Source organism: Dromiciops gliroides, chromosome 6 (genome assembly GCF_019393635.1).
Source record: "Dromiciops gliroides isolate mDroGli1 chromosome 6, mDroGli1.pri, whole genome shotgun sequence".
Lineage (NCBI taxonomy): Eukaryota > Metazoa > Chordata > Mammalia > Microbiotheria > Microbiotheriidae > Dromiciops > Dromiciops gliroides.
In genome coordinates, this window is record NC_057866.1 from 91,517,714 (window position 1) to 91,545,520 (window position 27,807).

Genomic DNA, 27,807 nt, shown 5'->3' on the forward strand with positions numbered 1-27,807 from the left:
TGACAATAGCTGTACTACCTATCTCACAGTGGTATTGGGAAGATCAAGTGTAGAAATCAACATATGTAAAGATCTTGATAATCTGGGAAGTGTTATCTATATAAATATCATCTATTATTTATGCTATGGATGTACTAGCTGAAGTTAGGCCTGGCATGAGCAGAAACATTGACATACTCTCTTCTTCTTTCTTTTTTTTTTTTTCAGGGCAACGAGGGTTAAGTGACTTGCCCAGGGTCATACAGCTAGTAAGTGTCAAGTATCCAAGGCCGCATTTGAACTCAGGTCCTCCTGAATCCAGGGCTGGTGCTCTATCCACTTCTCCACCTAGTTGCCCCCAGACATACTCTCTTGACAGAGCAGCCATACTTGCTCCCATCCAGTTCCCATGATTCAGGTGTCTCATTTCCTATTTTGCCAATAGTCTGACTGACACAGAACAGTAAATGCCCTTGAACGGCAAATATTCTAAGAACACTAACATAGGCAAAAAAGTGGTACATTAGCATGTCACATTTTGTTCTCAACTTTTATGTACTGACTTCCCTCCATATCCTTGGATAATTCAGATAGCATTTGTCTCAATTTCCTGAGACATTTCTCTATGATAAGATGAAATTATAAGGCCTGTTTATTAGAGATGTTGAAAAGACCCTAAAGATAAGTATTAGAAACTTAAGTCTACAAGTATACAGCTATTCAAAAGTAGGGACTGTGGAACCAAAAGTCTTAAAAGGGTCTGGGAAAATAACTGATTTTTAAAAAAAAATTGACACCTTGTTATATTTTGTAACCTAACATGATGAACACTAAGCAAAATAAATAAGCAAATAAAAACAAACCTGCTGACTTCAAGTATTTTAAGGACTTTTTGTAGAAGAAGGATTAGACTCTCTGCTTGCTTGCTGAAGGTAGAATTAGTTAAACTGAGGAAACTGCAAAAAGACATAGGCTTGAGAGAAGACAAAGCTTCTTAAGGCTTTGAATTCTCTGAAAGCAGACCAAGCTGCCTCTAAAGGCAGCAGGCTCCTCTTCCTCCCTTAACATCTGCAGGCAGAGGCTGGAAGATCCATTAAGCAAGAAGGCTGCAGAAGGGCTTCCTTTGAGGCATGGGCCACTAAGGTCTCTTCTAACTTACATTTCTATGCTATAGGTTTTAAACAGAAATGAATATATTTGAAAAATATGCTTGGAGAGATCATAAGGTACCTGATTTTTAAAATACTGGACAACCATATTCATTTATGCAATGAAAAGCTATATTAATAATGAAAAGATTTTTTGCCAATTCAGAAAAAATTATTTCACAGCACTCTGGAGAGTGTGCCTGTTCACACTAACAGATGTTATATAAACTGTGCTAAATGTACTTGGAAACTATCAGTAGTTCCTATAGCAACTTATCTTACCATTATGATCATTCTGAATTTCATATAGTATCCTTTTATTGAACCAGCAATGAAGAGAACTTTAGAAACCAAGACTAATGTACTTAAAATGACAGTGCGGCTGGAGAAGTGGGTAGATAGAGAGATGACATTTTGTTGGCATAAAGACAGGTTAGTTCACCAAGAAAGGGGCTATACTTGTAGGAGGTAGAAAACTAGCCCTCAGGAAATTACTCAGGTTACTGTTGTCTACACACATGGACGACAATCCCCTAAAGAAGTTACTAATGGCTATACTTTCAGGTATATCTAATGAAATATGAATACTGGGGATTGAGGAAGAGAGGGTAAGTATGTTTGGAAAGCCCCCAAATCTTTGTAAAGTTTCTCAGCTATTGTAGTTTATTAGATATAGGCCTTAGAGATACGACCTGCTGAGTACCTGATTTGGAACAAGAAAGGTACCCTCTCTAAATCTCCTTTTCCTTGTACATAATAGAATGGGGTTAACATTATTAATGCAAAAGATTCAATTATAGAAATATTAATAATAATTAGCATTTATACAGTGCTTTAAGGTCTGCAAAGTAATTTACAAATGATCTCATTTGATTCTTATAACAACCCTGTGAGGTAGGTACTATTATTATCCCCATTTTGCAGTTGAAGAAACTGATATACAAAGAAGGTGACTTGCCCAGGACCACACAGCTAGTAAGTATCTGAGAAAGGATTCAAACTCATATCTTTCTGACCTCTAAGTCCCGTAATCTATACGTGTCATGTCTACCTCATGGGGATCACATTAACTGGCAACTGTAAAGCATTCTGACAATTCAAAACACTATTGACTATAACTAAGTTAAGAAGAGTATTTGTCCGTTCTTGCCTGATTTGCAATTATGTTATTTTAATAAAAACTTAATCGATAATCTGAGAAAAGGCAATGAACCTTTGTGTGGGTTGAAAATAGTTATTTCAATGAAGTAGGGAACTTCCTTCACCAATAAAGCAATTGTTTTGCAGCTTACGGTCTTGGAATTGTCTGGGGAAGTCCATGGAGCGAGTAGTATAAAAGGCAGGCCTTGAATTCAGCCTTCCTGAATTCATAATCCACAATACTTCCTTTCATTAAAAGTAGATTTCTTGGGGCAGCTAGGTGGCTCAGTGGATAAAGTACTGGCCCTGGATTCAGGAGGACCTGAGTTCAAATCTGGCCTCAGACATTTGACACTTACTAGCTGTGTGACCTTGGGCAAGTCACTTAACTCCCACTGCCCAACCAAAAAAAAAAAAGTAGATTTCTTCATTGTACAAAGTAACAGCAACATTGTGCAATGATCAACTGTGATAGACTTAGTTCTTAGCAACACAATGATCCAAAACAATTTCAAAAAACTCATGATGGAAAATGTTCTCCACATCCAGAGAAAGAACTATGGAATTTTCATGCAGATCAAAGCATACTATTTTAACTTTTTGTTGTTGTTTTTTGTTTCTTCTTTCTTGTGGTTTCCCCCTTTTGTTCTGATTATATGTTTAACATGATTGTACATATATAACCTAGATCAAATTGCTTACCATATTGGGAAAGGGGGAGGGCAGGGAGGGAGGGAGAAAAATTTGGAACTCAAAATCTTACAAAAATGAATGTTGAAAACTATCTATATGTAATTGGAAAAAATAAAATACTATTAAGGAAAAAATAGATTTCTTTTTTTAAATAAAATTTGCATCCAATATATAAACTGAATCATAGTCCAATTAATTATTTTTCAGCCCACAGAATGTTTTTTCAATTAGATCCAAAAAACTATCTCATTTTTTAAAAAGTTACCTTTTTAAGGAATGGAAAATGCTTGCCCTTTGTTGTCATTGAACAACAAAAAAAAGGGATGAAACAATTATGATTAAGTGTATACTTGTAAATAGAACATTAATCTGACAATAACAATGAAAGTTGATATTTATATTAGGGTATCATTCAATCATAGGATATTAAGAATAAAGAATTTAGCCCTGAAAGGGAACTTAGAAACCATTCTTTTCAACACTTTCATTTTAAAGATGAGGAAACAGTGCAGAGAGATTATGACAACATTCATTTCAATAAACAAGGCACTGTGCTCAACTCTGGACATAAAAAGAAAAAACAAAACCTAAATAGATCTTATCCTTGAGATGTTTACAACAGTACTAAAAACTGCACTACTTTAGGCCTTCCTCATTCTCACCAGGATTATTGTAAAATATCAATAGTAATTGATCTTTCTTTCCCGTCCCCTTCTCCAGTCTATCCTTTGTACAGCTTCCAAATTTCTACTCCTGAAACACAGGAGTGACCATGTGACTCCCCTCAAGAAGCTTTTGTAGCTACCTGTCACCTCTGAGCTAAAAAAATAAACTCCCCTGTTTGGCATTTAAAGTCCTCACAATCTGGCTCCAACTTGTATTTCCAGAATTACTTCAATAACAGCCAAATCTTTATTAAGCATTTTCTGGGTGCCTGGCATTGTGCTAAATGTTAGTGATACAAAGAAAGGCAAAAAGCAGTTTCTGTTCTTAATGAACATACACTCTGATGGCAAAGGCATGCAATTAACCAGGTACACAGAAGATTATAGTGTATCTGAAGGTGATCTGAAAGGAGAAGGAATGGACAGGTAGGCAAGTCAGAAAGTTTCCTGTAGAAAGTAGGATTTATGATGAATCCTGAAGGAAGTCAGGAAAACTAAGGAGCAGAGGTGAGGAAGGAACACAGACATGGAACTAACCAGTGCACAGACATAGAAGTGAGGATAAAGTAGAGAACAAAGAACAAGCATTTATTAAGCACTTTCTGTTTGTTAAGCTCTGTGCTAAGCACTTTACAAATCTAATTTCATTTGATGCTGTGATTATCTCCATTTTACAGAGAAGGAAATTGAGGCAGGTAGAGGTTAAATGATTTTCCCAGAGTCACACAGCTAGTAAATGTCTGAGAATGGATTTGAATTTAGGTCTTCCTGACTCCAAGTATAGAATGCTATCCACTGCACCACTACATGGAAACCAAAGATGAAATGTTGTCTATGACAAACAGCAAGTAGGTAGGTAAGGGCATCCGGAATGTGTGGAAGGAAGTAATGCATAAAAAGGGAGGAAAGGAAGGAAGAAAAGGAACCAGTTATAAAGAGGATTAAATGTCTACCAGGGGGGCGGCTAGGTGGCGCAGTGGATAAAGCACCGGCCCTGGATTCAGGAGTACCTGAGTTCAAATCTGGCCTCAGACACTTGACACTTACCAGCTGTGTGACCCTGGGCAAGTCACTTAACCCCACTGCCCCGCAAAAAAAAAAAAAAATGTCTACCAGGGATGTTTCTAAGTGACTCCTCTCATGTTTCACTCCAGAAAACCTGACCTGCTCTTCCTCATGGATGACACTGTCTCTCAATTCCACACCTTTGCAAAGGTTGATCCCCAAGGATGGAAAATCACCTGGCATCTTGTAATGCTGTCTCAGGAACTGTCTCCTCTTCCAGAAGGGCTTTTCTGCCTCACTGGCCAGTGTTCTACTCATCTCTCATGTCTTATTTCTCTTACAGAATGTTTGCTCCTTGACAGTATGGAAAATTTTCTTTTTCCTCTTTCTATATTAAACACATAGTAGGCACTTAACAAGGGGGCAGCTAGGTGATGCAGTGTATAGAGCACAGAGCCTAAAGTCAGGAAGACTCCTCTTAATGAGTTAAAATCTGGCTTCAGACATTTACTGGCTGTGTAACCCTGTCAAGTCACATAACCTGTTTGCCTCAGGTTTCTCATCTGTAAAATGAGCTGAACAATTGCCAAGGAAGATCTCAAATGGGGACATAGATAGTTGGACACAACTGAAAACAGACTGAACAACAACAATATATATTAATAAATGTTTACTTACTTGAATTTAATCTCTAAATCTGTGGAAGCATTTAGTAAATTTAATGCCCTGAGGATTGGAATCTGTGATGCATTTGAGTCCCTTAAATCCAATATCACATTTGTTTTATGTTACTAAAGTTATCTAGAAAACTGGATGTTATAATATGTTGGTCAATTTGCCCAGCAACAGGAGCCTGAATTCACTAGTGCTTTCAGCAATGGACATTTTTATATTGGACAATGGACAATGGTATTTTCTACCATCCACAAATTTTAGTAGCTAAGCATTTTCCCTCTATGGTTGACTGGTTAGAACACCCTCATGTGTCTTTATGTTGTAATATCATTTTAAACACAATATAACTTTTTTTTTTTTTGGTGAGGCAATTGGGGTTAAGTGACTTGCCCAGGGTCACACAGCTAGTAAGTGTTAAGTGTCTGAGGCTGGATTTGTACTCAGGTCCTCCTGAATCCAGGGCCTGTGCTCTATCCACTGTGCCACCTAGCTGCCCCCACAATATAATTTTAAAAAATAGAGTCAATATGAAATAACATTTTTTTTCTTTATATTTTCTTTAAAGGTCAGTCAAAAATGATATTACAGAAGGCCCAAGGGCTATGTGTCCTCATGCTACATTATGTTAAAGACAACTGTATTTTTCTAAAACCACTGATTAGAAAATTATATTCCATATTATTTAGAAGTTAAGGGAAAGTTAAATCAGATGACTCTGACTTTTAATTAAAATACATTGGTACCTTAATTCAATTTATTCACAAATACCAACAAACCAGAGTACATGCCAAGTGAGTGGAGAATGTACCTCTCCTTAAATGATACTACCTTGGACCTCCTGAAACTTGGGACAGTGCATGCTGGAAGCAGTGCTCCACTTTAAGAAGGAGTTAAAAGTCATATGCTAGTGAAATGAACATACAGGAAAAAATGCAGACCATAGAAAGTTTCTTTGGTGACAAGAAAGATCAAAATACACCCTCTGAAAAAAATAACGAAGTCAAAGCTCCTACATCCAAAGTTTCCAAGAAAAATATAAATTGGTCTTAGGCCATAGAAACTCTCAAAAAAGGACTTTGAAGATAAAGTAAGAGAGGTAAAGGAAAAAATAGAAAGAGAAATGAGTGATGCAGGAAAGTCATGAAAAAAAAAGTCAACAGCTTGAAAAGCCAAATGGAAAAGGAGATACAAAAGCTCTCTGAAGAAACTGTTTAAGAATTAGGATTGAGGGGGCAGCTAGGTGGCGCAGTGGATAAAGCACTTGCCCTGGATTCAGGAGGACCTGATTTCAAATCTGGCCTCAGACACTTGACATTTACTAGCTGTGTGACCCTGGCCAAATCACTTAACCCTCATTGCCCCGCCCCCCCCCGCCCCCCCCAAAAAATAGAATTAGGATTGAACAAATGGAAGCACAAATGCCTATGCTTAAGGCCCTGTTCCAGGCACCAAGATAAAAAGTTGCCATGAAGTGTCTAGACATAAGGTAGGCATATGGATAAAAGGAACCTTATTTATGGGACAATGTAACCATCAATGTGATCTATTGCTGTTGTTGTTTATTCTATTAGTCATGTCCAACACTTTGTGACCCCATTTGGAGTTTTGTTGGCAAAGACACTGGAGTGGTTTGCCATTTTCTTCTCTAGCTCATTTTACAGATGAGGAACTAAGGCAAACAAGGTCAAGTGACTTGCCTAGGGTCACACTTGGCTAGTAAGCGTTTAAGGCCTGATCTGAACTCAGGAAAATGAGTCTACTTGACACCAGGCCCAGCACTCTATCCACTGAACCACACCTAGCTGCCCAGTGTAGTCTATTCCTGACTATTATTTGTGAAAGTCTATTCCCTACTAAAACACTCCATATCTTCATCTATAAAATGAGGTGGTTGAATAAGGCAATCTCTAAGGTATCTTCTAACATTTTATGTTCTAAAGGTCCTTCAGATCATAGAATCCTTTGTTCAAAGTAGCCTTTAAAACTAAAAATCTATGTTCTGTGTACAAAGATGATTGAAAAACATCATTTTGTATATAGCTGTTACCTTGGAGCCAACATCTAGCTTATTCCATTGTAATATTTTGCCTTATTTATATTTGTTTCCTATTAGCATAGTATGTATAGCAGATGCATAAAAAGAACTTCCTGAATTAAAGAATGAATCTGTGGATTTAAGCCTAATATCCAAGATGACTGTTATCTACCTGATTAGAGATTGTGAGAAAAGGACCTTAATCCTATAGAAACACAATCTATTAAAACATAGATTATTGGTAATTAATTGAAGAAACCTATGGCAATATACTCTTCTAATTTAATTTAATTTCATAGCATTAACCAGCTCTGTGACCTGGAATCAGTCATGTAACTTCTCTAGGTCTCAACTTCTGAAGACTAGAAACTAGAAAATATTAATTTTAATTTGAAAAAAAGGGCATTATTCCTAAAGTTTTTAAATTCTATAAATTTAAATCGCAAATAATTCTGACCTCAGTATTTCAGCAAAATTATTTTTGAATATTAATCTTTCCCCAAGGGACATTAACATGGAGATATAGAGAATGGGAACATTAGTATGCAGGCATTACTTAGAGATATGTAAATTTCTGGCCCTTTTGACATTGGGGAAGGAACTTCTTTCTGCCAAGAGAGAAATAAGCCATGTAGTTGAGAGTTGCACTGATCTTCTATGCTTCCTGCTATGTCAACATTTTGGGGGGCCTGGGCCCTGCCTCTCTGACAGATAGCAGAGAAAGCAAAGTTGAGACCTCATAGCATTACAGAGCATATGGGAAAATGCAGAGAAATGAGATTGAACCATCTACTACCAGAATCTATCCAAAGCACCTACCTTCCTCTTGCTTCCCCAGAGTGCTGCCTAGGAAAAACTTCCCTTTCACAGGAAGAGTTGGGGTGGTTCATCTCCCAGTCTTGCCATTAGAAGCCCTCCTCTGCTATTTGGATGGTCAGTGCAATGTTAGGAACCAAGAGAAAAGGAAGGCAACCAGAAGTGAACAGGGGATGTTCCTTAGCTTAAGCTGGATGTGAGCCAGAGAATTTTTGCCATCTAATCATCTCTAGGATCTCCATGTCCCTAGACTCCCTTTGAACCTGGAGACAGATTTCATAAGAGTAGGAGGAAGACATGGAGTTTGATCTGTTTGCTCAGTTAATCAATCATGCTGCATTTAGTTGCCGGACAAAGCCCTGCCAGGCTACAAAATCATTTCTTCTTCAATTCCTTCTTAATTAAAACCAAACCAGTTCTGAACTGATAAAAGTAACTAAACTCTACTAAAATCACAAATGTGATTTTTCACAAAATTTCTTCTGTGAATTAGGTGGGGAAATAAGGCAGAATAAAAGGGTAAGTAAGTGCCTATCAAAATTCACTTCAAGCTTAGAAGTCACACATATTCAAAACAATTGCACCCTCTGCTGGAGGCAATATGATCTTAGAGAATACCAAGTCTGAATCCTTTGTTCACAGGTCCATTTCTGATTATAGTCTTTGTGGCACTGTTATCTGTAAAGAACATGTTTTTAATATTTCTCCCTTTCTGTAATCTATGATGATGAGTCTTTTATCTTTCTCAAACTCATGTAAATCTGTTCTGTACCCATTAGGTGTTGGGTTGTTTGTTTGTTTTTTTTAAATCCATGGTAAATGAAGTTCTGAGGATATGATAGTGAACATTAAACATCAAGATACAGTAAAGCCTCAGCTGAAACTTAAATTACCTAGGATTTTGCTCAGCTTTCTGCTTTTAGGAAAAGAGGTAAATGACAACAAATCGGGTAGCATAGTAGAAAGACAGCCAACCGGGGAATCAGGGGATCCAGCTTCTCCTCTTGTCTTAGATATTTTACTAGGCTGCAGACTGAAGCAAGCTACTTTACTTTAACTGTAATGGGGATAAAAATATTTGCACCAGCTACCTTGTGGTGGGTAAAGTGTTTTGTAAACTTTACATGATGTGTTTATTTATTTTTTTGCAGGGCAATGAGGGTTAAGTAACTTGCTCAAGGTCACAAGCTAGTAAGTGTCAAGTGCTTGAAGCTGGATTTGAACTCAGGTCTTCCTGAATTCAGGGCCAGTGCTTTAGCCACTGCATCACCTAGCTGACCTACCTTAAGTTTGAGTTAGGATTGTTTTATGTCTCTTCTTTTGGACCCAGTTTCCTCATCTGTGAAAGAAGAGGGAAAGGTAGACTAGATGACAGATGCAGTCTGTACCAGGTCTATCATGCCAGGATTCAATGATTCCCAGCTCATATTATATATTTAAACAATGACCTTCTTCCAAGGGTTGCATTACAGAAAAAGAATTGTATCTGTAATCAAAGGATCCGAGTTTGAATTCTGGTCTAGTCATTTACTTTCTTGGGAGAACTTGGACAAGTCATTTAACATCCCTGGGCCTCAGGTATTGTGCTAAGGACTAGAGATAAAAAGAAACAGATTCTATCCGGGTCTGAAATACAAACACTAGATTTTAACTTAGCTTTTCTGGGAATCTGATGACTTTCAAATTTTCTCTCCACATCCTGTCTCCCAAGATAGATGTTATCAATAATAGGTCCATCATGTGTTCTTCCAAGTTTGCTGGCTTTTGACTTTTCTCTATTTCTTTGAATTTACTTCCTCCATTCCTTTTTTAGGGTATATCATATTTTGCTAAAATTTTTCAACTTTTGTTCTAAGCTATCTATTCTCCTTTAAAAATTTTCTCCTTCTTTCCTTCCTTCCTCTCAGCCTCCCTCCCTTTCTACCTACCTACCAAATGCAATACTGAGTATAAAATCTTTTAACCTGCTCCATTTTTTCCAGCCTGGGCTGGTCTTCCCCTCTACCCTGGTTACCCTCTATTCCATGATCTCACCATACTTGTGCCAGACTAAGTTCAGACACTGAGCTGCCTTTAACAGTACAAAACTCCCAAAATCCAAGAATCTGCCAGCTTCCCCCTCCCCGCAGTGGCATGGATCACAGTTTTTCATCAAAAGCTTGAATTTGATTCCTTATCTCTTTCTTTGGCTTTTGTGGACAATCAGTTCTCCTTTTCAGGACTCTACTTGTAATTACTGCAGAATTATTCTCTTTTGGAATTTTCTTCTGGGAGTCTCTTAACCTATAGTATTTCTTTGTAGTTTTCCTACACTTATTTTGCTGCTCTTTTTATCTCTGGCCTAGCTGCTGTGACTTCCAAACTTCTCTCCACTATAGGGGCAGCTAGGCAGCACAGGAGATAGAGTGCTGGTCTTGCAGTCAACAGAACCTGTATTCAAATCCTGCCCCAAACACTAGGGTAAGTTGCTTTATATCCCTCAGCTTCAGTTTCCCCATCTCTAATATGGTGATTAAAATAATATCTAGCTCCCTTTTAGGGTTGTTGTGAGGATCAAATGAAATAACTTAGGTAAAGTGCTTTGTGAACTTTAAAGCACCATGTAAATGATTATCATTAATAGTATTGTTAACTGGTGGGGCCTTCCCAGCCCTTAAAGTGGAGTTCATGTTGGGAGTTGTACATGTGGACCCAAGATCAGCCAGAGCCCTTAGCCCTCTGGCCTTGAGTATTGGGGAGGGAATAGGCAGCCAAGAGTGTGGCGCTTTGTTGTTCCCCATCATGGAGATGACTTTTAAGGGGTTTTTGCTCTCTTATTTATTGTCCTTTTTCTTCACTTGGTGTGTTTCTGATGCTTTTGAGGTAGTGATGGAGAAAACAGACATTGGTCAGAACCAGTGCTTTGAAAAATGACTGGAAACTCCATTTAATGATGACACTCTCCTCAAAAATACTCAATAGCTACCCACTCCCATATTTTAGAAGTCTAAATCCCTTACTTGACATTTAAAATTCCAGGACCTTAAAGGTTCCCATTAATCTAAACTCTGTTTTTCAGATGAAGAAATGGAGGCTCAAAGTGATGAATAAAAGCAACAATGACAAAGAGAAGGTGCACGGCACAATGGAACTGGATTTATAGTCAAAGGACTGAAGCTCAAATCCCAACCTTGCATTTGACCCCTTGTGTGACCCTGGGCAGGTGAATCCGCTTCCCTAGGTTTTGTTTTCCTCACCTACAAAACTGAGCAGGTTGTACTATAATATCTTTGAGGACCCTTCTAGTTCTAACCTTAAAATCAGAACCCAAATTTCTATATTGTTTTCCACCTTACAACCCAGTGAGGCGAGTAGTGTGATGATAGTTCTCTCTATTTTAGAAATAAAGAAAACGAGGGTGTGAAAGTCCTGACATCTTCTGATCCCTAGTCTAGCCTTTCTCCTAAACATAACAGAGAGGAAGAGAACGGCACACTTTTTTTAAAACTGTAAAGGGTCTTGGATATCATATTTTCCAACTCTCTAATTTAATAGATAAGGAAACAGAGGCCCAGGGGTGGGGGGGGGGGTGATCTGCCAAAGATTCCACAGCCAATGGCAAACAAAGAACAATAACCCTGATTACTGGTCCAAAGTTCTTTCCACCACATAGTGCTATACATGTGGGAGAAACAGGGGGGAAAGAATAATGGAGCCATTCCAAGCAGGAGACAAGTCATTTGGGCAGGGTGGAGGAAAAGCAGGAAAGGGCAGTTTATACTATTGAAGATGGAGATAAGTCTGGGAGGTAACGATTATAACTCAAAGGGAAATGAAGGAAGACAGAAATCTGATTATGAGAAGCCACACCAGGAGGAGACTGAAAGAACTGAATGATACTTTATTTCAGCACATACATAATTTTACCTTTTTTCCCTGTCCTAGAGGGAAGACAGCAAATTTCCTCTAATGTTTTGCTTACATTGCCAGTAAATAATAGGGAATTAAGAAATCTGACCAAGAAGATATTTTGAAAAAGATCTCCTTGAGGGAAGAGCCCATATCTTATTTAACTTCATAATCTCCTGGTATCTTGAGGAATTTATTTCAGTGACTAATAGAGAAAAGAACACTGAACTTGGAGTGAGAAGACCTAGGTTTGAACTCTGTCAGCTAACTAGCCATGTGAATATGAATAAATCATGTAATCTCTCTGAATCTCAATTTCCTCATCTATAAAATGGGGACTTGTACTACCTACCAACCCAGGCTGTTGTAAGGGAAAAGCAATGAAACCTTAATGTGCCACAGTAATAAGGTCAATTGTTGTTATGTGAATGAATGTATTTGTTAAATTAATGTTATTTGTTGCTTAATGAATAAATGAAAAAGCAACTTACTTTAGATAATCTTATTTAGGGGTTTTATGGAATATAACCACAGAAAACAGTCACCCACCAGACAAGGCAGTTTAATGGCAGTGCGATGGAACCAAACTGAATGTTTTTTAATGGAGTATCCATAAAATGTTGATTTTTTTTTTCTTATGAAAGCAAATAGAGGGGCAGCTAGGTGGCGCAGTGGATAGAGCACCAGCCCTGGAGTCAGGAGTACCTGAGTTCAAATCCGGCCTCAGACACTTAACACTTACTAGCTGTGTGACCCTGGGCAAGTCACTTAACCCCAACTGCCTCACTAAAAAAAAAAACAAAAAAAAAAAACGAAAGCAAATAGAAGCAATATATGTTGTGATAGAAAAAGTACCAGGTTAAAAAGTCAAGAAGCATGACTTCCAGCTTTGACTTTGCCAGTAACTAGCTGTACAAAAGTCACTCTCCATCTCTGGGCCTCACTTTTCTTCTCTGTAAAGTGAGGTGGTTGGACTAGATGTCTTCTGACTCTAACAATCTGTGTTCTAATACTGATTACCGAAATAAAAGTCCATTACATTTTGCTAGTTTATTATCCTCTGCTAAAGTCTCCTCCCAATAGTTTATCATGGAGTAGAAATGCCCTTGGAGTTATTAAAAAAAAACAAAAACAAAAAACCACAAAAAAGCTATTCCAGCAGAGCATTATCTTTGGCAGATGCAATCCAAATGGAAAGGCTTGGGTCAAGCCCAACAAGAGCCCTGATGTCTCTGCTGCCTGTAAACAAATCTAAGTTCAGACAGGCACCTTCCCTGAAAGTAGGGTTCTTGCTGATACCTTTTTCCATCATAGCAACTCAAAAACACTGCCAACAGAGGAATAAAGAGGCCTGAGATCTGTTTCGAGTGGGAGTACAATGAAATGGAAGACCTCTGGGGCACTGGAGTGGTTTACTATAAATGAGTGTGTCAGCTTCTAAATGGAGGTGATAACAACACAATAGGAATAATAATAGCTAACATGTATATAGCACTTAGGTTTCCAAAGTGCTTTATACATGTCATCTCACAACAATCCTGGAAGCAAAGTAAGTGCTATCATTATCTCTCTTTTACAGTAGAGGAAACCAGCTCAGAGAGGTTATATGAGCTGCCTTGGGTCACACACCTGATGGGTGTCCAAATCCTTGGAAATAATGAAAAGCTGGAAGGCCATATAAGAGCAATAAATAAGATTTAAATTTGAAATTGAATAAGGGTGGCAACTAGGTGGCAAAGTAGATAAAGCACTGGCCCTGGATTCAGAAGTACCTGAGTTCAAATCTGGCCTCAGACACTTGACACTTACTAGCTGTGTGACCCTGGGCAAGTCGCTTAACCCTCATGCCCCTCAAAAAAAATTGAATAAGGGGGGCAGCTAGGTGGTGAAGTGGATAAAGCACTGGCTCTGGATTCAGAAGGACCTGAGTTCAAATCTGAACTCAGACACTTGACACTTACTAGCTATGTGACCCTGGGCAAGTCACTTAACCCTCATTGTCCTACCCCCTAAAAAAAAGAACCCAAAATAAAATTCAATAAGAAAAACAGTATTTGCACAATGTTATTGTCAGAGAACCTTAAACATAATTTGGAAAGACTATTTTATGAAGTAAAATGAACAGAACTAAGGGAACAATGTATACAGTAACAATAACACTGTAAAATAAACAAAGCTGAAAGATATAAGAGCTCTTCTCAGTGCAGTGGCTGATGAGGCAGCATGCTACCCACTTCCTGACAAAGAGGAGGCCCACTCAATGAACATACATTTTTGGACATGGCCAATATGAGAATTTATTTTGTTCACGTACACATATTTTTTACAAGAGTTTTATTTTTCTTCTATTTCTCAATGTAGGTAGGAGAGGAGAGAAAAGAAAATGCTTGTTAATTGACAAAAATAAAAGTTCAGAAAAAAACAGTATTTTGTGCCTCAGTGTCAGCCCTCCCTTGTTCCAATTTTACAGGCTCAATAACAACTATGGAACAAAGAACCCTGTGAACTCTGAGGTTTCTGTCCAAGCCTGGGCAGTCTGGCTTGGGAGGGAAAGCAAATAAAAGGGGCAGCTCACTTTGCACAATAGCTACCCACTATGGTGTTCCAGGGTAGATCTTAATCCCTCTCTAGTTGAGCAGACTGTCTTCTGAAGTTACTGTGATTGAGAAATGCTCCTTAGCTGGTCACCAGGCTTCTGTTTATGGAGGGGCTTTGAGCTCTCTTGGTCTGTCCATCACCAAGATGGTGATTAGAACCTTTCTGTGCTCCCTAGACATGGCCTTCAAGACCCCATGATTACTTACATGCCATGATAAGTCCCTGGAGGACTTCAGGAGAGCCATAAAGGAGATATGTTACTGAAAGGTAGCACATAAGTCAAAGTTATCATAACCTTGATTATGCTTCATCGAGGAAACCTACTATTTAGAGGATCCTGTTGTGACATGAATGTACTGATACTTCAAGTACTGAATAATTTCTTGATTTTTCTTTCTCAATCTTCATTTTTTAATATGTTCCCCACCGACATATACAGGAAAAAATAAATATATGAAGAATGTCCATTGCCCATATAACAGAGCAGGTAATGGAGAGGTATCTGCTGGGTGTTAGTTAACAGGCAGGATATAAAGGCAGAACATGAAGAGAGGCACAAACTTCTGGTTGCCCTCCCTGCCTCAAGTCTTTCTCTGTTTTAGTCAGTCCTCTACTCAGGAATCAAATGAATCTTCCTAAAATACAGGTCTGACCATGTCACCGCCCTATTCAACAAACTCCAATTTCTCCCAGTTATTTTCAGGGCAAAGTATGAAATCCTTCATTTGCCTTTTAAGCCCTTTATAATTTGGTCCTTTTCTACCTTTCCAAGTCTTCTTACACCTTGCTCTCCTCCATGTCCTCTACAATTCAGTGACATGGGCATCCTTGCTGTTATTCTTTGTACAAGACACCAAAATGTCTTGACTGTCTGCATGGTCACTGGCTGACCTCTGATCCTGGACTGCTCTCTCTCCTCATTTCTACCTCTTGGCTTCCTTCAAGTCTCAGCTAAAATCCTACATTCTACAAGTGCCTGCCCTCTGAGAGCACATCCAAACTGATCCTGCATATACATGTTGCTTACACATACAAGGAATGATGTCTCCCCCAGCAGACTGTGAGCTCCCTAGAGTAAGGACTATTTTTTACTTTCTTTGTACCTCTAGCACTGAGCCTAATGTCTCACATGCTGTACATGCTTACTAAATGCTTATTGACTTGATATATCCTTAACATGACAAACTGTGCTTATTCTGTTAGCCAAACCTCCCCCAGCTTTTATTTGTACTTTACAAACTCATCTCACTTATCATGCTCTCTACAATATAGAGAAACTAGCCTTTTAGTTGTTCCTCCATTTCAAAATTCTATCTCAGTCTGATTTTTGCATGAGCTGTCATGCACTCTCTTCTTACCTCAAATGTCTTGGAATCAGGAGATTCCTTCAAAGCTCAGCTCCTATGCCACTAGTTATGCACAGAACTTAGAGAGCATTGTAAGTTTTACATAACACTTTCTGTATGACAACTGTAAGGCAGAGAGCACAATGAATATGTCCATGTTACACATGAGGAAATCAAGTCTCAGAAAAGATAAAGTGATTTATTCAAGGTCACAAATTGGGATTTGAAGCAGGTTTAGCACTCTTTCCATGCTGATGAGATTGGGTATCACAAGATGTGAGTTCTAATCCTAACTCTATAAATAACTCTCAGTGTGACTTTGAACAAGTTACTTCCCCTCTCTGGGTCTCAGCTGTGTTGTGTTGTCTTGTCTTTTGTTCTGTGGGGGGATCCTTCGGTTTCTAGTATGAATATAATTTATGAATAATTTTAAACAAAGGATTCCAAGTAGGACCAAACTGTACTTCTCCAGTTGGATGTACACACTCACCCATTGTCCAAACCATTCTGTCCGAGTTTCTTTCCTATGTCACCAACCATGATTCCTGGCATTGGAAGAAGTGTCTTTGGATCTCGTATCTATTTATACCCATAAAAAGCAATGAGAAAAATACAATGTCATAATCATGCAAAAACTTAATTCTAAAGTAAATATGTAGATACCTAAAACAAATATATGTATGTATGTGTATATATATAACCAGCAGATGGCAATAGGCACTAGTTGATTGATGGTTTAGTAGTTAGTGGAAAAATAAATCTTTTCCATGACTTCAAAATTTGGTGATCATTTTTGAATGGTGAAAAAAGGATTTTAAATTGTATATATTTTAGTTCTAAATTTCTTTCTGCACATATCCTAAAAAACCAGTTCTTTATATATGGGCTTTTAATAAGTATATTTAGCTAAAAGGTAAACATAAAGACATTTAAAAGAATGTATGAAGATTCAGTTCACTCTACAAATTCAAAATCTTTTAAAATTAATATTAAAATGTAATTGATTTAATCATTTAAATTTAGCATGTAATGAACTTTAAATTCTGGTTATAAAAGCTTTAGGTTTAACTAGAATTTAATGTTCTCTGAAAAAAATATTGAAATGATTAGTCTCTTCTAACATAACTGAAGAGGAGAAATTATATTTGGAGCTCAAGTTAGGAAAAACACACCAATAGTAAGGAGGCAAATTAACAACAAATGTGATGATTTACTTCTATCATCAAAGCAACTCAGAAAAAAAAAATCACTGGAAGCTAAAAATCTTCCAGTGTCACTTCAATGTCAAGTTATTACAAATTGAAGGGGCTGGACCAAATAATCTGGTCTCATATTCTCCTCTTTTTTAATACATTCCATTGATTTCCCCCTTTCCACAAGCATTCCATCAGTCCCAAAGACCCTTGCACAGGTGAGATTCACTGCTGATATTAAGACACCTTCTCCAGGACTCCCATTCTCACTTTTTCATCACCAGCATGAGAAAGTGGGACATTATCCCTCTTGCTTTTTTGTTTTGTTTTGTTTTGTTTTGTTTTGTGGGGCAATGAGGGTTAAGTGATTTGCCCAGGGTCACACAGCTAGTAAGTGTCAAGTGTCTGAGGCTGGATTTGGACTCAGGTCCTCCTGAATCCAGGGCCAGCACTTTATCCACTTTATCTAGCTGCCCCCATTAACCCTCTTAATGACTGGATTTGGACTGTGATGAAATAATGGGATTTAGCAGATACTCAAAGACCCACCTGGAGATTAATCTGGACTGATTGAATCAAGTGAGAGTGATGGACTGCTGATTAGCCTACTTCAAGTTAATTGGATTGTAATCACACCTGGCTATCCCTTAAGAAGGTATTGTTCTCAGAAGCTAGACTGTGAACTCCACTTGAGAACACCTTCAAAACCAATGGATTTGGATGACACCAACCAATCAGCTTGAAGCAGGGTGTAAGGACTGCCTCTGTTCCAGACCTATAAAAAGCTTCCACAATCAGCTTGCTGGAGAGTTCCTGATTAAAGCAGGCTCATGGAGGAGGATTTGAGGAAGAACCCAACCAGGCTGGAACTCTAGGCTAGATAGGCTTTTTTTTTTTTTTTAACTTTCTGAACTCCTTGTGAATACCTGTATGCTTTAATAAATGTTTAATGCCCAAAGACTGGTGCTGAAGCTTCTAATTTAAGGCGATCGCACAATATAGATTTTAAACATCACAGGACCATTCTTTGTTTAAGAAGCCACTGACTGCCCTTTTGTGGAAGAAATACTTTGAGTCATCAAAATTACTAAGAAATAATACCCAAGTTTTACTACCTAAAGTGTCCAGGAACTAGATTTGGAGATCTCCTCACCATGAACCTATTGCCACATGTGAACTTTACTGAATTATGTGATATAAGCAATAATACTTGAGTTTTTAATAACCACTGAACATATAGCCTCCAAGTCTTATACAGCTAGGACCTCATCCAGTACCAAAGCCTTGGACATGAGGCCCAATCAGAATCACCGGTGTATTGCACATGCAGAATACCCTCTGAGCATGCAGCACTGCCAGTCATCTTGGGAAAGATGAACTGGCAACAGTGTGAGTTCAGTTAGGTCATTGGGGTTGTTATCACTAGGTCTCTGGCCAAACCAAACATTAGATCCAACCTCCTTGTTGGCTCAGTGCTTTCTTCCCTATCATTAAGTCTCACTCTACTGAGGCAAAAACTGCTTTTATGTACTAACTCTCCAGCTCTCTCTCTCCTTCCCATTGATCACAGTCTTCAACTTCAAAAGATCCCATCATCTTCTCCCTTCCATTGTGCTTTCGGGTGCACCCTTACTACATTGTGAAGAAACTGACCTTCATGCCAAGCATTTCCCCATGTGATTTCAATCTTGCTGTCATGAAAACCTCTCTCCCTCCAGAAGGTGTTATATTCCTGGTTGCCTTCTCCAGTAATAGATGTTTCTGTCACACTCCTAACACACTAGACCAAGAGGAAAACTGGGCCTACCCTTTGCTCCTCACTGCCATTTCCAGATTATTCATTTGCCATCATCACTAGCAAGCTCTTCTCCTCGTTGGCCCAGTCCAAATCCTTCTTACAGTTGTCCACAGGACATCAGGTTGTTTTCCATTCTCCCTCATTCCCTCTTCACCACAGACCCTGCTCTCACACTTCAATATAAATTCTGATTCCCCTAAAGCACTCTTGCCTCCCAGTTCATTAACCTCTCCAATGCTCTTGATCTCTATACACCCTCACTCCATTTCAGCCACCCACAGAAGCAGTCATGACTTAGATGTTACAATCAGCCATAACTTTACTTCCTACATGATCCAGAACTCTAAAATTTATTTCTCTACTCCTAACTTGCTAACATTCCATGTCCCCCAGCACACCCCTCCCAGCCCTACCATTCATCCTCTCATCCTCAACATAAGCTTCAGACTTTTCACCTTTCCCTGTTCTCCTGGTCCCCTAGCCCTTCTCTGGTTTCACCTTCCTCCCTTCAGCTTCAACACTGCAGTCCCACTCTACACTCTTCTCTACCCTGGAATCCCTTTTCTACATGTCTACAGTGAATAATTAAAGCAATGGTTAGTAAATAACTAGACAGAGAATTAGTGATTACCAAGAACCAACATGGTTTCATCAAGAACAGGTTAACTCAGATTAACTTCATTTACTTTTTTGACTGGAATAGAAAGGAGGGGAGTGCTAATAAAGGAGAGGAATGCTGTGGATGTCATTTACGTAAGAAACATAGACTTTCATATGATACAAAGCTGAGAGAGATATCTAATAAAATGGATTCAAAAGGCTTTGGACAGGCTTGCACACTAGATTTAACATATTAAGATCTAATTCAATAGAATAAATGCAAAGTCTTTTACTTGGGTACAAAAAAGTGGAGAAAGCATAGTTAGTAATAGTTATTTAAAAAAAGATCAGTGATGGGGCAGCTAGGTGGCTCAGTGGATAGAGCACCAAACCTGGATTCAGGAAGACCTGAATTCAAATACGGCCTCAGACACTTAACAATTACTAGCTGTGTGACCCTGGGCAAGTCACTTAGCCCCAATTGCCTAAACAAAACAAAACAAAACAAAAAAAGATCAGTGGAGGTAGGGTGTTACTGGACTGCAAGCTCAATATGAATCAGCAGGATGATTTGGCAGCCAAAAATGCTAATTTGATTTTGAGCTACCTTGAGAGGCCTAACATAAAGGAAGAAGGAAGTAACAGTACTACCATATTATGTCTTCATTAAACCTCATTTGGAGTACTTTGTTCAGTTCTGGGCAGAAGAATATTGATAAATTAGAGTGTCCAGAAGAAAGACACCATGATCATGAAATAATAACTTGAGTCTATAACAGATAATACTTGTTGGGTTGAGTTCGAATTATAAATTTGCCACTTAACAGCTATATAACTCTAGATAATTATCTTGAAACCTTTCTGAACCTCTTCTTTATATGTAAAATATAGTACCTTTCATACCTACCTCAAAGTTCAAATGGATAACAGATGTGGATGAATTCTATAACCACAAGACTATGTAAACATGAGATACGACCTTAGGAATTAGAATTCCTTCCAAATCTGAAAGTCTATGGTTTTCTAAAATTAGAATAGTACTCAAATGATAAATGGTAAAAGGAAATGAACAAGAAGTTTTCAAAGGAAAAAAAAATCAAGTTCTCGGGAGTCACATTAAAAAATGCTCCCAATTACTATTATCAGATTGGCAATGTGGACAAAATGGGAAAATGACAAATGTTAGATGAGTTGTGGGAAAACAGGCACATTAATGCCCTGCTGGTGGAGCTGTGAATTGGTCTAACTACCTATTGTGTGTAAAAAAAAATTAATAACTAGCTAATCTTAATCTGAAAAAATTTATAATACTGTACTTACATGAAAAATTATAATTATATGAAAGATTTTAAGTTTAGAAAAATTATAATTGGGCTGTATGTTCTGCCACAGTCACCATTCAAATGTAGAAATATTTTATTAACTAGCTTGCCTAATTTGGGGGGACTAAACTAACTGGAGGACTAAACTCTGTGTGACTAATCTGGGGATTATTGACTGGCTGACTATCTGACTGCTATTAATTTAATATGGGCCATTTAAAAATTTCTCCACATTGCTCCCAAATTGATTAAGAAGCCTCTTAATTAAACAACCAAAGCAGAGTTTAGTTATAAAAATCAATGTAAACCATAAGGGTTAAGAAATGCAAATTATACAACCTTTCTCCAATGTTATTGCCTTAGGGTATGTTGCAGCTTTCTCCAACTTTCTCCTTCACTCCAACTCCTCTGTGCTGACTGCCCCCACTAAATAGCCCCCTGCTTCACTCTTTAACTTCTCTCTCACTACGATAGCAATGAATCCCTGAAAAGCCCCTTACTCCATACCACTCCTTCCCCTGTCTGTCTCCTCTCTTACTCTTGTCAGCTGGAGCTTTCTCACTTTCTCCAACCTCTGTACTGTCCTTCTGTTCTCTTAAATCTTGTGGCCTGCCTTGCATCCTCCTAGTCCTCCAGCATCCCCCCTTCCTGTCTCGCCCCTCTATATACGTTCCTTCTCTCCCCTCAAATCTTGGGTTCCCTACGCCCCCCCCCCCCCCCCCCGCCAAGGAAATGCGCTGGCCACACTAGTGCCCCCTGCTGCATGCCTGGGACTTCTGCAGGAGCTGCACTAGAAGCTGCATGAGCCTGGGATCTCTTGGGGAGATCCCCCCAGGGTGGAGAGAGCTAGGGCTTTTTCCTCCAGCCATCTGACCTGGCATCCGGTAAGGCCCATGGCCTTTTTGGTTCAGCTGAAGCAGAAGGGGAGGGGCACCAGTCCCTCACACAGAAAAAAAACCCTGAGAGCCTAAGGTTTTTTAATATCAGCCCAAAGGCAGGGTCCCCAAATCATAATAAATTCTCACATGTGGAAAACAATTTGGAACTATGCCCCAAAAGTTACTAAATGTGTGAAGGAAAACTGTTGTGATATAAGATGTGACCAGCAGGATGGTTCCAGAAAAAACTGGGAAGACATATATGAACTGATGCAAAGTGAAGGGAGCAGTCAATGCATATACACTTTGACCAGTGATACTAGATCCATATCCCAAAGAGATCGATCAAGAGGAAAAGGCCCCAAATATACAAAAATATTTATACTAGTTGTTTCTGTGGTGACAAAGAACTAGAAACTAAAGGGTGCCTGTCAGATGGGGAATGGCTGAACAAGTTATGCAGGTGAACATAATGGAATGGAATGGAATGAATGAGACAGTTTAAGAGAAACCCAGAAAAACTTGTATGAAATGATGTAAAACAAAGCAAGCAGAACTAGGAGAACAATTTATACAATAACTAAAACATAGAGATAACTGTGAAAGACTTAAAGACTCTAATTAAGGCAATGATCAACTGTACTCCCAGAGGACTGATATTGAAGCCTGCCACCCACCTCCTGACAGATGTATGATAAGAGTCAGGGTGCAAACCAAGACATGTATTTTTTGGATATGGCCAATGTGAGGAATTAATTTTGCTTGAATATGCCACTTACCAGTTTTGTAATTCTAGATAATTCTCTTGACTTTTGCATAGTTACAAGAGTCTGTTATTGTTTTTGTTTTTTCCTCCTAAGGTGGAGGGGAGGGGAAAAGTAGGAGGGAGAAAAAGATTTTTGTCCATTGAAAAAGATAAAATTAGAAAACTGTAAATAATACATTCTTACCTGTACAACAAAGGAATGCAGTCCATGGCACTGGCCTCCTGAGGTATATAACTGAGCATATACAACTGCATGAGTGGCATTCTTTCCCATGTTACCAATCCAAAATTTGGAAGCTTCAAAATCAGGAGAATTGATGATGAACTCCTACACAGTACAAAAAGGACTAGCAAGAAACTGAACATTGGGGGGGGGGGGTTCCTTTTAAATGCACTATTTAACAATGTTTTGCTGATAAAGTCAAATGACCAAATAATACTTTTTGCAAATTTTTAAAATGACTACATATTTGTGACAAACTGTATAAAAGCACACATCTTGGACTATTAATTTTATTGCTAATATAGCCCTGGCCTTGAAATAACATAGACCAAAAACCCTATTTTTATGACCTCACCCCACTGTGGAAGGGACCCTGGATTCATGAAGGTCATGTCAATGGACTTGGACCTTGCCCACAAGGGACTTCAAATGCAGACTTAGCCACACACTCTATATCTGTTATCTAAGGATTAGCCCAGATGAATTTTGCATGAAGCATGAGTAATTTTTTTTTTTTTGGCTATAGTAACTCACAAAAAACACCTACTAAGGCACTGGAGGCTTGGATCTATATGGCTAAAGGGGCATCTCCACTTAACGTTGCTTCAAATACTGAAGTCTACCACCATCATTCTCCATGTTTAAAGAAAAATGGACTCCTACAAAGCATATATTAGAGAGTGGTCTTAGAAGTATAATCTTGAATTGTCATCTGCTGCTATGTTGTCTTTTCAGAAACAACCTACAGGTAATAATTCTATTTGGACCATCCTACTAAGATACATTTTCTGCAAATGTTATGTCTGGTGATATCACATCGCCAGAAGCAGCATCCTGACTGATTGGTTATATCTAAAATATTTTTCAGTGATACTGTCTTACCATTTAATATTTAGTTTGGACACAGATATGATAAAATAGCTAAAGAAACCCTTAGTGACAGTTCTAAGTTTTACAGACACAGATGAAAGATAACTACTCTTATAAAAATTCAATTTTGGACACTACTGAATGTTAGATTATGTAAACTCAGAGAAATAGCTACCTGAAGACATGGGTAGCCAACCCCACAGTGACAGTTTAGAATCTGTCATTGTAGATACAGGAGAAATACAATCCAGCAACCTGGAGTTAGCTCCCTAAAATCCAAGGGTCAGGGTCAGGAAAGTGGCTAGTATTCCTGAGGTGTTCCCTTGTATACACATAGATGACAGTGACCAAGCGAGGAAGTAACAGCCAAGAACTGCCACTACATTGGCTGTCAAGCTGCTAATCATTGTACATTGCTACCTCATGACATTAAGTGATAAAAATAATCAGCAGGTGGTGGTTTATTTGTCTCAATAGTAAACAAAAGTCAAGGTGGGTCAGCTCCTTTAGAGAAAGGGTCACATTATGTAGATTAATTCAAAACTGAGGGCGACAGGGGCCGCTAGGTGGCACAGTGAATAAAGCACCGGCCCTGGATTCAGGAGGACCTGAGTTCAAATGCGGCCTCAGACACCTGACACTTACTAGCTGTGTGACTCTGGGCAAGTCACTTAACCCTCATTGCCCTGAAAAAAAAAAAAAACTGAGGGTGACCACTTTGTGGCAGAATCACCCTCAATTGGCCTCTTCAGAGAATTGAGTTATGTGCAAAAGCACACATTGGAAATCCCAGTATGGCTTATGGTTCTGACATGGTGGCATGGGTAGGCACTGGCTCAGGTCAGGATCTGATTTTACTGGACAGGAAGACTGGTGTGCTGGCTCTAGCTAAGTGTCATTTTAACAAGGGAGCAGCTTTGCCTGTAGCATGAGCTTAGCAGGCAGATGACTTCAGATGAAAGTCATGGAGTCAAGTCTTGTCCATTGCTGGCTCTTTCTTTGTGGATTCTCTACTTTAGCACATGGGAGAACTTCCTCAGAAGACAGTGACTACAAGTGAGCATTTGTAGGAACTTGTCTCTGAGTATCTCAATTGAGTCATTTAGGGAGCACTGAATGTTTGGGAGCAGAGCATCAGAAGATCTGCACCTTTATCTGTGGTACAGCTAATTACATGGCATTGGTATGGGCAAGGGAATTCTCTCATCTGTGTGTTCTAAAGACAGGCTTCCTCTTGTGGGCACCTGCTACTTGGGGCTGGTAGTGGCCAGATTGGCCCTGGGATATCAGAGCCCCCAGTCAGCCTGCTATGAAAGCCAGCTGGCAGACTTCTGTGTAACATTCCACATCCTGAGCCATGCCCCACCTTTAACCACTAATAAAAGAAACAAATTTGAAGAGAGAAACTGGAAGACAACTTCCATTGTAGCACAAAGAGACAAGGTCATCCTATCCCAAAATTCTTCACTGACCAAAAGAATCTGTTAAGCTCTTTGGAGTTACCTGGGCAAAGAGGGATGATGGGGACCTGCAAAGCAGCCTTGCTCCACAGATTACTGCTTCTGCATAGAATATGCTCAAAGCAAGGCCAAAGGACCTTCAGACAGATATATTTTTGAAGTCATCCATTTCTGAGACAATGGGCACCTCACAATCTAATAACTAGAATGCTTTGTTTCTTTCCTCAACCCTGGAATCTTTTGTACTGCTATTGGCTCCTGGGAAAATCTTAAAGGGAATTTTACTTCAAAAGATAATTGGACTGGAGGTCAACGTATTCTTTTTTCTTGTTCCCCCAGCACATATCCACTACTAAAAGTTCCCTCAAAAATATCCATACTTATGAACAGATTCTGAGTCCCAAACATATTCTATTGCCTAATTACTCATTTTTCTTCATGATGCACTAACGAATGCCTATTATTTGCATGTACACCTATTAATGTAAATTTTAAACATAATGAAGACCATAAAAGCTTTAAATTAATACCCAACTAGGCATTTTTACATTATGAACTTAAAAAGATACATGCAGTAATACTAACCTGAGTGGTGGGATCATACTGGGCGGTTGTTCTAATAGCCTTGGTATTACTCCCATGACTTACTTCAGTCAGAGCAAAACATCCAAAAATCTAAATATTCAAGTACAAGGTCAATGAAGAATGAATAGAATTTCTTCTCATCTCAATTGGATACAACAAAAACATATTGAGTTCTTACTACATTCAAGTATCTATGTCCCACACGGGGGCTATAAAGAAGACAACAAGGTTTCTAATCTAAAAGGGGAAGTAAGGCATGTACATCAATAACTACAACATAAGATAGAATGTAAAAAGGCATAAAAGAAATCTGAAGCATCCCACCTCGGTTCAGAGGAGGGGGGAAAAAAAACTCTTGCAGCTTTTTGGGGTGGGAATAATTAGAGAAAGCTAACATTTGATTGGGTCCCTCAGGGACACCTAGGAATTGATCACCTGCAACTCGGCAGGTGTGGGCCAAATCCATCACTTTCGCTTTCTCTAAGAACATCAGTCACAAGTCCATAAAACCATCCCATTACAACTAACCTGTGATTCATGTAAATTCTTTCCCTGGGATGAAACTGTATTCTAGAGAACACTGCCACATATTATACTATTGGTCAGCCTGAGGCTGCTAATGAAATCCTGATCCCCGACCTCTCTGATACAAGTTGGCAAATAAAAAGAGGTGTTCTGAACACGGAGAAAATGTTGCCTTGTAGCTAGAATACCACACCCAAAGCCAGGAAAACCATGGCTTGGAATCTGCCTTGGAGGAGGGTACTCACACTGTGGATGTCACAATTCTTTCTGAACACAACAGGAAAAAGAGGGAAGTTTTAGGTTTCATCTCCACTATGCTTTATGATGACATTCACAGAGCAGTCACTTAGTGAGTGATTGCTCAGAGAATCCTGGAATTTTACCCTTTTAAGAGCATGGGTAAAGGAGCTAGAGGCCCAAAATGACTACCAAAATGGCAGGAAGAGCCAACCACTTATTCACATAACACGTACATTGCCCTTTCTGAAGACTCTCATCTATTTTCTTCCCCTTTTTAGAACTGTTCATGAAACAGACAAAAAAAGAAAATGAATTTAAGTTGTCACATAAGTTTAAGCTTACCTCCATATTTAAGGTTTTCTGAATAAAATGCATATGTCTTTGAGATCCAGAATTCTGAATAGCAGAAGCAAAAACCTGAAAATATAATATCAAGAATTAAAAATGCCAGTATTGAGCTGAATCCCAGATCTGCCACAGAGAATCCTATGTGACCTCTGCCAAGTCTTTTCTCTTCTTTGGGCCTTAGCTTCCTCATATGTAAAATGAGAAGATTGCCTTAGATGATTAGAGTTGTATTTATTCCACCACTAAAATCCTATGATCCTATCCCTGTGATTCCAACATTAGGAACTACAATACTTACCTAAGAATCTGAATATATATTAATGCTACAGCATTGTCTCTGACCCAAAGAAGTAGATTTTTAAGACAGAATCCAAATTGAAATTTTAAAGCATAAAATCTATCGTGAGTGCATGGGGGGGTGGGGGGGGACAAGAAAACAATTGAAATAACACTATAATGTGTTATTTCATTAAAAAATAAAACATATAGGGAACTAAATAAAATTTATAATAATGCAAGTCATTCCTCAACTGAGAAACAGTCAAAGGATATAAACAGGCAGTTTTCAGATGAAAAAAGCAAATCTATCTATTGCCATATGAAAAAAGCTCTAAATCACTATTCGTTAGAGAAATGCAAATTAAAACAACTCTGAGGTACCACCTCACACCTATCAGATAGGCTAATATGATAAAAAAAGAAAATAGTAAATGTTGGAGAAGCTGGGGAAAAATTGGAACACTAATGCATTGTTGGTAGAGTTGTGAACTGATACAACCATTCTGGAGAACAATTTGGAATTATGCCCAAAAGGCTATAAAACTGTGCATACCCTTTGACCCAGCAATACCACTATTAGGTCTATATCCCAAAGAGATCATAAAAAAGGGAAAAGGACCCACATGTACAAAAATATTTATAGTTGCTCTTTTTGTGGTGGCAAAGAATTGGAAAATGAAGGGATGCCCATAAATTATGGAATGGCTAAACAAGTTGTGGTATATGAATGTA

The 27,807-nt window shown here is 38.6% G+C and overlaps 1 protein-coding gene across 2 annotated transcripts in view; it reads right to left on the reverse strand.

Moving 5' to 3' along the window:
- Positions 1-27,807, reverse strand: part of ACOX3 (acyl-CoA oxidase 3, pristanoyl) — an 85,234-nt gene that overhangs the window by 42,355 nt on the left and 15,072 nt on the right. For both annotated transcript variants that reach the window (XM_043972939.1, XM_043972940.1), the window contains 4 exons: positions 26,791-26,865; positions 25,684-25,773; positions 22,730-22,873; positions 16,479-16,567 (listed from right to left, as the gene is read on the reverse strand). In XM_043972939.1, coding sequence (XP_043828874.1) covers positions 16,479-16,567; positions 22,730-22,873; positions 25,684-25,773; positions 26,791-26,865 — 398 coding nt within the window. The remainder of the gene's footprint in view (positions 1-16,478; positions 16,568-22,729; positions 22,874-25,683; positions 25,774-26,790; positions 26,866-27,807) is intronic.